The sequence below is a fragment of the Armigeres subalbatus genome, chromosome 3 (assembly GCF_024139115.2).
Source record: "Armigeres subalbatus isolate Guangzhou_Male chromosome 3, GZ_Asu_2, whole genome shotgun sequence".
Lineage (NCBI taxonomy): Eukaryota > Metazoa > Arthropoda > Insecta > Diptera > Culicidae > Armigeres > Armigeres subalbatus.
Window position 1 is genome coordinate 188,517,038 of NC_085141.1, and position 12,901 is coordinate 188,529,938.

Here is a 12,901-nt window from a genome sequence, read left to right on the forward strand (position 1 = left end):
GGGTTATATGCCCCATCTTCAAGAAAGGCGACAAACTGGAGTGTGAGAACTTTCGAGCGATCACCATCCTTAATGCCGCCTACAAAGTGATATCCCAGATCATCTTCCGTCGTCTGTCACCATTAGTGAACGAGTTCGTGGGAAGTTATCAAGCCGGCTTCGTTGACGGCCGCTCGACAATGGACCAGATCTTTACTGTACGGCAAATCCTTCAAAAATGCCGTGAATACCAGGTCCCAACGCACCATCTGTTCGTTGATTTCAAGGCGGCATACGACAGTATAGACCGCGTAGAGCTATGGAAAATTATGGACGAGAACAGCTTTCCTGGGAAGCTTACCAGACTGATCAAAGCAACGGTGGATGGTGTGCAAAACTGTGTGAAGATCTCGGGCGAACACTCCAGTTCGTTCGAATCGCACCGGGGACTAAGACAAGGTGATGGACTTTCGTGCCTGTTGTTCAACATTGCGCTAGAAGGTGTCATGCGGAGAGCCGGGTGTAACAACCGGGGTACGATTTTCAACAGATCCAGTCAATTTATTTGCTTCGCGGATGACATGGACATTGTCGGCCGAACATTTGCAAAGGTGGCAGAACTGTACACCCGCCTGAAACGTGAAGCAACAAAAGTTGGACTGGTGGTGAATGCGTCAAAGACAAAGTACATGCTTGTGGGTGGAACCGAGCGCGACAGGGTCCGCCTGGGAAGCAGTGTTACGATAGACGGGGATACCTTCGAGGTGGTCGAGGAATTCGTCTACCTCGGATCCTTGCTAACGGCTGACAACAACGTTAGTCGTGAAATACGAAGGCGCATCATCTGTGGAAGTCGGGCCTACTACGGGCTCCAGAAGAAACTGCGGTCGAAAAAGATTCGCCACCGCACCAAATGTGTCATGTACAAGACGTTAATAAGACCGGTAGTCCTCTACGGACATGAAACATGGACAATGCTCGAGGAGGACTTGCAAGCACTCGGAGTATTCGAGAGACGGGTGCTTAGGACCATCTTTGGCGGTGTACAAGAAGACGGTGTGTGGCGGCGAAGAATGAACCATGAGCTCGCCCAGCTTTACGGCGAACCCAGTATTCAGAAGGTAGCTAAAGCCGGAAGGGTACGATGGGCAGGGCATGTTGCAAGAATGCCGGACAGCAACCCTGCAAAGATGGTGTTCGCTTCCGATCCGGCAGGTACGAGACGACGTGGAGCGCAGCGAGCGAGATGGGCAGACCAGGTGCAGAACGACTTGGCGAGCGTGGGGCGTATTCGAGGATGGAGAGATGCGGCCTCGAACCGTGTATTGTGGCGTCAAATTGTTGATTCAGTGTTATATGTATAGATGTAGACTAAATAAATGAATGAAAATGAATGAACAAATTTGTTCGGGAGCCACCAAAAATTAAATTTACAAACTACAATCATCAAATTTTGGAATCAGTTCATTTAATATATGTGTTAAATTAAAAAAATATGAGTTTTTTGAAACAAACGAAAAACAAATTGAGGTTTTGTCCGGGTTTCCGCCATTGTGCGTCTTCGAGGGTAATTCGTAATTTGTAAATTTTCCTTCTTTGTTTTTTTTATCGTGCACAGCTAGAATTTGCTGCGCTAGCTCCAGATCGACGACCTTTACGAATGCGCACCCAAGTGCTCTACTTGGTTGAAGGCGAACAACTTGGTCGCGCTGCAGGCCCAACGTTGACCCAATAAAGTCATGGACCTCTGCAAAGGACGATTTCTTCGGCACGTTCGCATAATCGAACACTCATTGCGACAATACTCACGACACATAAACAATTGCGAATCGAAAATTACGGAAAGAAATAATTTGATAGTACAAATCATAGCCCGCATGCGGCTTCCAGCAAAGCACAACTGCTGCCACTGCTTGGAAGTTAAGCGCTAACTGATAGCTGGTTTGTTTAAAAGTTATTTGTCACAATTTTAACAATATAAAATAAGAAGAATTTGGAATTTCATCATACAAAGATGATGCATTATTTCAAAAGTGAGCAGATTTTTTTAAGTTTGATTGTTGTTTTATCGTATAGGGGTAACGGCTCAAACCTTGGCCCATTATGCTACGGTTGAGCACATTTATCGTTATAAATCTTCATATATTGCATTTCCAACCAGAATTATTCCACCAGCCGGCTTGCTTACATTTGGTTTTGACGCCAAATAGCAAAAAACGACGATGAATGTCCGCAATATCTCATTAAAACCAGCGAAAGTCTCGAGAGAAATGGACAAAACGTCGGCATCCTTGTCCCTATCAGATGGATAATTCTTCAGCCCACTTGGGACGAGTGATTGTTGATTTCGAACATACGAGAGATAAAGACGGGTTGCTGTTTATAGTGCCAGTCATTTTGCTTGCGTTGAAAAAAGGCAGCATGCAAACAAATAGAGAAAATCAAATCATCTTATTGAGCGTGAATTCTAATTGGTTGCCAGTGTTGGTAAAATCACTCATAAATCTCAATCAACGAGCGCTCCCGTGCGAATGAAATCGTCTGCGATTTTAAAGGATTGCATCACGCTTGAATTTTTCATGCTAAAACGCATCATTTCACTCATTTGCCAAAAAATCATTTTGGTCTAAAAACGCATTTGAAATCAATTTGGGGGCAATTTTTTGCTTATACATAAAAGAGTGTCTTATATTGTATGCGACAAACGTCAATTCACTTTTTTTAACGAAGGAGAACAAAAGAAAACCTACGATGATTCAAATGGATGATTCAACTCATCCATGAGTTTTTAGGTGCTGAGTAGGGTGCGTTTCAACTCACGCTTGATTTGAATCATCCATGAGTTTTGAGATTTTGAGTTTTTACCAACACTGTTGGTTGCATGTAAAATACTACCACACTGATTGTGAGAGTGCGTTTCAGATTCCCCCAATAGCACGCTTAACAAGGACATGCTAACGAAAATACTATTATATGAATCATTTTTTCCCAAATATTTACCATATTGGCAAGTGAAGAAGTTTAGAAAAATGAAAACTGTATTCAAAACTGCAATTGCAAAAAGGCTACATGTTCTAGCCCTCATGTTGTGCCTTCAAACTAATTGCATACGTTAATTATTGGCTGCCGCATAATTTTGAGATTTACTGCTAGTTGAAACCATGGCAGTTGTATTGCTCTCGCTCTCGCGATACTCTCAAAGAAACTTTTTTCCAAAACGTAAACAATGCTTTAGGTGGGGATGATGCATAACGCACTACTGAAGAAAGCCAATTGTAAAACTTATTCTAGGCAATTCCTTGCTTTGTACTGTGCATAAACAGTTATAACTGTGCCAACTACCTGATATTATTACACAATTATTCATAAATAAAATTATTGGATGCTTGTTTTTAACTCTGCCTGCATTGAAGTTTTATGATTGGTACGTGCGTTTGATTCCACTCCTCTCTATATCGATCAGCTGTTGTGAATCCTCTCAAAACTCTCACATGTTTCAACTTCCCGAGTTGAAAGAATACTTTTTCGGTATCATTTTACAGATCAAAATACTTTTTGCAAGCAATAATAAATCTTAATTATGATGAAGGTATTTGTCAAGTAATTCTTGTATTCGGGCAGCAGGGACTATGTCCAAGGGCTTGACGATCCCTCCCCAGGCCATCTGCGAGTTGTGGGGCTTGCCTAGGATGTGGTGGGGTTTGACAGTGGGCCCTGTTAAACCTCTATAAAAAGCTGCATGTATCCGCAAGTAGGCCCCACCAAAGCGACCGTGTGCCGCTCAAAGCGCACAAGCCCAAGTCCTGGTGTTAGGTGGGACGCTAAACAGCCCTGACACGACGGCCCTCCGACGAGACAGGAGGTTTGCGCAGGCCCAATAAGCCGCCTAGAAAACCAATCATTACGAACAATATAAGAGATAATGCGACTCGATATAATCGGCAAAGACCTAGGCGACGAATACAGGATCACGATTGGAAGCTTGGAACATGGAATTGCAAGTCGCTAGGTTTCGCAGGTTGCGACAGGATGATCTACGATGAATTACATCCCCGCAACTTCGACGTCGTGGCGCTGCAGGAGATTTGCTGGACAGGACAGAAAGTGTGGAAAAGCGGGCATCGAGCGGCTACCTTCTACCAAAGCTGTGGCACCACCAACGAGCTGGGAACCGGCTTCATAGTGCTGGGTAAGATGCGCCAACGCGTGATTGGGTGGCAGCCAATCAACGCAAGGATGTGCAAGCTGAGGATTAAAGGCCGTTTCTTCAACTATAGCATCATCAACGTGCACTGCCACACGAAGGGAGACCCGACGACGAGAAAGAAGCGTTCTACGCACAGCTGGAGCAGACATACGATGGATGCCCACTGCGAGACGTTAAAATCGTCATCGGTGACATGAACGCACAGGTAGGAAGGGAGGAAATGTATAGACCGGTCATCGGACCGGATAGTCTGCACACCGTATCGAATGACAACGGCCAACGATGCATAAACTTCGCAGCCTCCCGCGGAATGGTAGTCCGAAGCACCTTCTTTCCCCGCAAAAATATCCACAAGGCCACATGGAGATCACCTAACCAAGAAACGGAAAACCAAATCGACCACGTTCTAATCGACGGTAAATTCTTCTCCGACATCACGAACGTCCGCACTTACCGCAGTGCGAATATTGAATCCGACCACTACCTCGTTGCAGTATGTCTGCGCTCAAAACTCTCGACGGTGTACAACACGCGTCGAAGTCGGACGCCGCGGCTTAACATTGGGCGGCTACAAGATGGTAGACTAGCCCAAGAATACGCGCAGCAGCTGGAAGTGGCACTTCCAACGGAAGAGCAGCTAGGCGCAGCGTCTCTTGAAGATGGCTGGAGAGATATTCGATCCGCCATTGGTAGCACCGCAACCGCTGCACTTGGCACGGTGCCCCCGGATCAGAGAAACGACTGGTATGACGGCGAATGTGAGCAGTTAGTGGAAGAGAAGAATGCAGGATGGGCGAGATTGCTGCAACACCGCACGAGGGCGAACGAGGCACGATATAAACAGGCGCGGAACAGACAAAACTCGATTTTCCGGAGGAAAAAGCGCCAGCAGGAAGATCGAGACCGTGAAGAAACGGAGCAACTGTACCGCGCTAATAACACACGAAAGTTCTATGAGAAGTTAAACCGTTCACGTAAGGGCCACGTGCCACAGCCTGATATGTGTAAGGACATAAACGGGAACCTTCTTACGAACGAGCGTGAGGTGATCCAAAGGTGGCGGCAGCACTACGAAGAACACCTGAATGGCGATGTGGCAGACGAAGATGGCGGTATGGTGATGGACCTGGGAGAACGCGCGCAGGACATAATTCTACCGGCTCCGGATCTCCAGGAAATCCAGGAGGAGATTGGCCGGCTGAAGAACAACAAAGCCCCTGGGGTTGACCAACTACCAGGAGAGCTATTTAAACACGGTGGTGAGGCACTGGCTAGAGCGCTGCACTGGGTCATTACCAAGATTTGGGAGGAGGAAGTTTTGCCGCAGGAGTGGATGGAAGGTGTCGTGTGTCCCATCTACAAAAGGGCGATAAGCTGGATTGTAGCAACTACCGCGCAATCACATTGCTGAACGCCGCCTACAAGGTACTCTCCCAAATTTTATGCCGTCGACTAGCACCAACTGCAAGGGAGTTCGTGGGGCAGTACCAGGCGGGTTTTATGGGCGAACGCTCCACCACGGACCAGGTGTTCGCCATTCGCCAAGTACTGCAGAAATGCCGCGAATACAACGTGCCCACACATCATCTATTCATCGACTTCAAAGCCGCATATGATACAATCGATCGGGACCAGCTATGGCAGCTAATGCACGAACACGGTTTTCCGGATAAACTGACACGGTTGATCAAAGCGACGATGGATCGGGTGATGTGCGTAGTTCGAGTTTCAGGGGCATTCTCGAGTCCCTTCGAAACCCGCAGAGGGTTACGGCAAGGTGATGGTCTTTCGTGTTTGCTATTCAACATCGCTTTGGAAGGGGTAATACGAAGAGCAGGGATTAACACGAGTGGTACAATTTTCAATAAGTCCGTCCAGCTATTTGGTTTCGCCGACGACATAGATATTATGGCACGTAACTTTGAGAAGATGGAGGAAGCCTACATCAGACTGAAGAAGACTAAGCGGATCGGACTAGTCATCAACACGTCGAAGACGAAGTACATGATAGGAAGAGGTTCAAGAGAAGACAATGTGAGCCACCCACCGCGAGTTTGCATCGGTGGTGACGAAATCGAGGTGGTAGAAGAATTTGTGTACTTGGGCTCACTGGTGACTGCCGAAAATGACACCAGCAGAGAAATTCGGAGACGCATAGTGGCTGGAAATCGTACGTACTTTGACTCCGCAAGACGCTCCGATCGAATAGAGTTCGCCGCCGTACCAAACTGACAATCTACAAAACGCTAATTAGACCGGTAGTCCTCTACGGACACGAAACCTGGACGATGCTCGTGGAGGACCAACGCGCACTTGGAGTTTTCGAAAGGAAAGTGCTGCGTACCATCTATGGTGGGGTGCAGATGGCGGACGGTACGTGGAGGAGGCGAATGAACCACGAATTGCATCAGCTGTTGGGAGAACCATCCATCGTTCACACCGCGAAAATCGGACGACTGCGATGGGCCGGGCACGTAGCCAGAATGTCGGACAGTAACCCGGTGAAAATGGTTCTCGACAACGATCCGACGGGCACAAGAAGGCGAGGTGCGCAGCGGGCAAGGTGGATCGATCAGGTGGAAGATGACTTGCGGACCCTCCGTAGACTGCGTGGTTGGCGACGTGTAGCCATGGACCGAGCCGAATGGAGAAGACTCTTATATACCGCACAGGCCACTTCGGCCTTAGTCTGATTAAATAAATAATAAATTTGTCAAGTAATTTGACTTGCAATTATGCACATGAAATGACGTTGAAAGTTTATTTAATGAAACATACAATCCATTGTATCTGTCCATTATTAAATGAGAAATGTTTGAAGGATTCGTGCGAAAGATGATAAAACTAAATATTCTTACACTAATTGAATAATTTATTTGCAAAATTATGAAGAAAATGGTGTATCGAACCACGAAAGGTTGATGCTTGAATCGCTTTTGCTTGAATCGTGTTTGGAAGCCGTAAGGTAGGCAATTATTTTTGGTATGTTCTGCGAATGAAAGCGATTATATCGTGATTCGAGAAAAGCATCATGAGGGCCCATTTACAAACTACATGACGTTTTAGGTTGGGGGAAGGTACTTGTCTGAGCGTTAAGGACTAAATTTCAGAACCCTACCATACATGAAGCATTACTAGAGGTTTGGTGTGGGTTGAGTTTAGCGTTATGTAATTTGCGAATGAAACTTGACCGATGAGTGGATTAACCTGTTTTTACAAAAATTCTTAGCAACCTAATCGCAAGCATCGGATATTCTATCTGCAGCATTTCGGTTATTTTCTCCAGTACGGGTTATTAGTGAGAATGTTTTGATTTTAGAGTTTCACCTATGCTAACGTGGTGCTACAAATCGAAAGCGCATGCCACCATTTGGCTACGGGTGCCCCAGTATTGTCCAAAAAAGTTTTGGTTTTTTATGTCGCTTTACTAATGGAAATTGTGAAATAAAAATGATAGCTGACATAGTGTGGTTGTTATCCATTCATCTGATGTGCGAAAGCAGGTATGTTCATTCAGAAAACTCTTTTATTGGGCAAAAGAAAAACTCTAGCACAGCCAGCCTGCATAAGTCAAGGAAACAAGGCTGCTAAAAACCGAGTCAAAGTGATTTTTCACGCAAGATAATTGCTTTTAATAGTTTAAGAAGTGTATAAATCTAGAGTTATGAAGCAGATATATGTTTGATACACTTTTCTAAAGAAGTAGTGGTTAATATCTCCCTACAAATCGACGTATTATCGCTGAAATATTGAATTATTTGCGTGATGAGCCAATGTTACATCCAGGGCCAACATTACCGCCGGTTACCCTATTAATCAACAACTGGCTTCTTCTAAAATGAGCTGTTCCAACCAGAAAAGAAACTAGTGTAAAGTAAATTATAATTTCAAATCTAAAAACAATTATTTCGTGAAACAAGCAAACAGATAAGGTACAGTGGGGTAAGTGGGTAAATGGGGTAAGTGAAAAAAACGCAAGTATTTCACTGATGAAGCACAGAATTATTCAATTTCACTTCACAATCATACAAGGCCATTCAAATCAATGCGTTGAATAAGTGAAACATGAAATAATGAACCATTTCAACATGCGAGAGTAAAAGTTTATTAACCTTTCAAGTTTATCTTTTGCACAAGTTGTTTTGCGTGTCAATAAATACAAATATTTTTTTATGTTGGTTTCCATAACACATTCAATTAGTGCATTGATAAGTTGGTTTTCTTTGTAGTTTTGAATTCCCGACACAAAAATATTGATGTGAACATCATAAATTTTGAAAAAAAAATTATTTCTTTGCCTGTTTTTTACCATGGGTGGGGCAAGTGAAAACTTTCCGACACTGAAATGCATTTCTCTATTTTTCCAAACACAAATAATTTCTATTAGGCGTATATAAACAAATGATACCAATTCAAACTCATTCGAAGGCTTTTGGTTATTACAGTGACACGTGGTAATACTAAATCAGGAACCCAAAGTGCCAAGCGTGTCAGTGTTTTAAATAATCCATGTTTGATAAATAATTCGTGGAAAAATGTTATTTATATAGCTTAAATACAAGAATCACTACTATTGCAAATATATCAACTATTATGATTTATTTAGTTGAAATTTATAAAATTTATTTATTTGGTAATGTAGACTCTTCTACTGAAATCATAAGTGGATTGTTAATGAAACACAATATGATTCCAGGTTTGATGAATATTTCAAAGATAATTTCTCTGCATTATCGCCAAGGTTCATTATCTTACTATAAACTTGAAATAGAAAGTAGTGTTAGACACGAATGGAGATGAGATATTAGATTTCAAAAAATTCAAGTAAAGAAAACATAAAAATATAAAAATCATTTAATGGAGGCACTCTAGTGCCCTTTGACTCTCATAAAGTGTCAAAAAGCACCTTAACAGATCACAGTTATGCTCTATTCAGTATAGTTATCATTTGCATGAAATACATGAACAGAAAATGTGTTCTTATATTGAAAAATCCTCTTTTAAAATCAATTTTTCACTTACCCCACATGTGGGGCAAGTGAAAAATTGAAACCGATTTTTTTGTTTTCCAAATATTTTGTATCCTAAAAATATTTTTCAAAGATCTTGTTCGCAGGCATATAAAGATTGGATAGATGATTCGTTATGTCATAAATATGATCAATTTCAATATTATCTTCAACTTTTATGACTTGATGAACATGAAATATACGATTTCCTTTACCCACTTGCCCCACTGTACCTTAAATGAAACAGAATAGAACAACTCTCAATACTCACTCTAGTACAAATTCTTCCTCCCAAACCGGATCCGGTGCTGTTTTGACACGAGTTTTGCCCACCTTAACCTGATTCAGCGAAACAACACAGTACGGATGCGGAACCAGCTTGAATGGCAAACGGTGAGCTTCCAGAATTTGCAAATTCAGACAGCGCAACTCGCGCAAACGTGGCACCTTCGATTGGGCTTTGCTGAGCTGAGACACGCAATGGGACTTCAACGCATTGACCCATTCGACATAGCTCTCCTGACTGTTGGCACAGAGATAGGTGATCGTTGCTAGGCACGGTAGGGCGCGTTCAACGATCTGGAAGCAATGCTGTCGCTCCCAAAACGATTCATGGCACTGGAAAAAAGAAAAGTATTTTATATATGTGTGATGTTTATTATTATATTATTTCTATAAAAAACTGATTACATATGTTAATATGAGCTAATGAAGCAACGGTAGCTGTTTGGACAACAAGACAACAAAAGTTAGGAAGGAATCATAATTGGGTATACTTTCTAATACCTTTTTGGAGGTAGTGCCAGTTTTCCCATAAAAGAGTCATGCGCAAAAACTAAATAGGACAATGCAAGACTAAACTGAAAGTTTCTGGGCTCAACTCCCAGTACGATCTAAGAAATTGTCTCGACTTTCACGAGCAGAAGAGTGTCATCGTGTTAGTATCTCAAGATGTACGAATGCAAAAATTGTATTGGGGTATATGAACCTCGCATTTAATAACTGTGGAAGTGCTTGAATAACTCTAAGCTTCGAGGCAGCAATGCCTAGCAGGGAATAAAATTCCAACAAAAAAAAAATAAGACATGTTATTCAAAAGAATTGGTTGGAATTGAGATTACAGCTATGTAATCGTTACTCACCTGGTAAAGATAAGCACAGGAAAGATCAATCAGACCTTTCGGCTTCGTTTTCTTCGGATTATCGTAAAAGCAAAGATGCGTTTCTGAGCCCTCGACCAAAAGCGCGAAATACAGCTGCTTCCATTTGGCCGTTTTGTCCGATTTCTTCAACAGATAGCCGTGATGCTTGATACCCTTGGTTTTCTTTAAAATGTTCTGATCGCGACATTCCCTGAGGGTAGCGTAGATTTTTTCCGCCGCGCTTGCCACATTTGATGGCGGGTGATACTCTGGTTGACTACCGTTTATAACGGGATGCATCAGAGTGTGCCCTTCGACGATTTGCTCCTTCCGATAGCGATTTATGACTGCATCCAAACATTCGAAGGTCCGTCCTCCCATCAGATAACGAACGCCTTTCTTCTCGATACGGAAACGTTGTATTTGATTATTGATGTGGAAGAAAAGAGAGTAGTCTCCAGGTGAGTTGTCACTCGGTCGCACCAAGAAACTTCCCGGTCCAGCTTTAACAAGCATATCTACGGCTTCGTTTTTGGAACAAGTCGGATGGAACCAAGAGAAGACGGTATTCGGATCGATGCTTGGATCGAGATCTTCAACTAATTCCCGAAAAATCATGCCTTGTTCTCCAGTACGATGCGCCGTAACCCACAGCCAATTATCGCCCATGTCGTTGTGTACGAAAAAAATGTCACCCTTCTGAAAAGTGAGCTCATCCGTATCCGGCATTTTGGTATATGGTAGAATGGCCACCACCCGTTTCTTATCATTAACTGGCTCTGGTGGTGCCACCGGGCAAATAAGCCGCTCTCTCTTTAGCAAGTCGCTGCACGATGTGTAGTAGCCAACCAAATCGCTTAACGAGAAGAATTGTCTTCCTCCGATGTAAAAATCACCACAGACTGCCGTAATCCGGAAATGGTTGATTCCAGTCCTGCCATAGTAACTCAGAACGTATGATCCAGGTTTACGGTCACTTTCGCGAACTTAAATTCAAATTAAATTTAGAAGATTATTTCTTGGTATGATGGAAACACCAACATCCATTTGGTATAGGCAAACAACATTGAAAACGTCATACAAAATTTTCTATCCAGATAATAAATTTCAAAAACGATCTTAAGATGAAAAGCATAATTTCGGCAGACATTTTTCAGTGCTGTACCAAATGACTCTCAAATATTTTTTTTTCAAAGGTCATACCAAATGATCTATAATTAGCCAACAACTTTGGTTGCATTTATAGTTAACTTAATACTATTAAAGTAACAATTTACCCAGATAACTGCCCAGCCTTGAAGCGGATTTCAATCGCTGTTCAGCACAAAATCTGTCCAAACGGCCATGGTACCATTCGCTTTCGGGAGGAGCAGTGATTGCTGGTCTATCGCCTGGAAGCGTAAAGTCAATAATTAACAGTTTAGCATAACATGTTAACGTGCAAGCCAAAAACCTTCCTACCATTGAACGCCACAGGTCCATCGAATTCGTCCTGGTCCAGCTCTTGGGCGATGTCACCGAGATCGATCCCTCCGCCGTCTTCCGAACCAGTAGACGGAGAACCGAGTTTATCCCGCTGGAACCCTCCCCCAAGGGCACCGCTTCCACTCATTCGCATCATATCGGCCATGATTAGTTCGTTTTATGTTCGTCCTTCTACTGCCGTTTGCTTTTCCTCTACTTCCGCCTATGACAGGGGGAAGACTCACCCTCTGCTGGAGGTAGAATTACAACGTTTCTGACCTTCGAAATCGCGAAGAAATACGAACCATGAATTATAATTTAATCGTTCGCTTCCCAAGCAACCTAATAAAACAGCATTATACAAAATTGCAGAGAAAACAAAAAAATATTTCTAGCTACTAAACGAAGACAACAAAAACGTCAATATGCAGACCGTCTGAAAAATCTAGATTTTTCAATTCGTTAGCTTAAGATTTGACTTACCTATATTTTTACTTGCTATTATCTCACTTTAGCATCGTTGTAATATGAGTATTTTCACATTTTGTAGCAGTTATTTGCCATTTTTCACTATTTTTATTTCACTGCTACTTTTGATGATTAATCGGAAAAAATTGAACTGCTAAGAAAAAGCAGAAGAAAGTCGCGACAGATTTGAGTGCTGTCAAATGAATAGAAAAGACGTACGTTTGTATCTGCTTTATCGGTTCAAATGGGGTTGATAAACATTTCGAATAGTGTAGTCGGGCAGCCACCAAACTGGACCGCGCAAAAGCTCCCCGAATAGAAACTACAGTATACCCCCGCTGATCCGACAAATGTATGGCCGGACTATCGGGGTTTCTCTCGTTAATCCGACTGTCAAATCCATACAAATGAACCAAAACAAAATCACAGCACAAATTTGAAAACTGACAGCATAATGTGTTTAAATGGGTGTTGATACTTTTTAATCCGGAAAATTCCGAATTAGCGAGATCCGGACTAACGAGTCGTCGGACTAGCGAGGTCTGGATAAGCGGGGGGATACTGTACAATAGAGTTACATTAGAATATCATAAAATTACAATACATTTTATTGATGAACATTCAATTATATT

At 42.8% G+C, this 12,901-nt stretch overlaps 1 protein-coding gene across 2 annotated transcripts in view; it reads right to left on the bottom strand.

Annotated features, from left to right (window-relative positions):
- The window catches only part of LOC134226512 (ras GTPase-activating protein 1), a 28,214-nt gene extending 15,766 nt beyond the window's left edge, over positions 1–12,448 (bottom strand). Inside the window, exons 1-5 of one of the 2 annotated variants that reach the window (XM_062707337.1) lie at positions 12,285–12,448; positions 11,799–12,080; positions 11,615–11,728; positions 10,338–11,323; positions 9,467–9,813 (exon numbers count right to left, since the gene is read on the bottom strand). In XM_062707337.1, coding sequence (XP_062563321.1) covers positions 9,467–9,813; positions 10,338–11,323; positions 11,615–11,728; positions 11,799–11,967 — 1,616 coding nt within the window. In that variant the 5' untranslated portion in view covers positions 11,968–12,080; positions 12,285–12,448. Of the gene's footprint in view, positions 1–9,466; positions 9,814–10,337; positions 11,324–11,614; positions 11,729–11,798; positions 12,144–12,284 lie in introns of both variants that reach the window. The other variant, XM_062707338.1, reaches the window with a different exon arrangement.
- Positions 12,449–12,901: the final 453 nt, after the last annotated feature.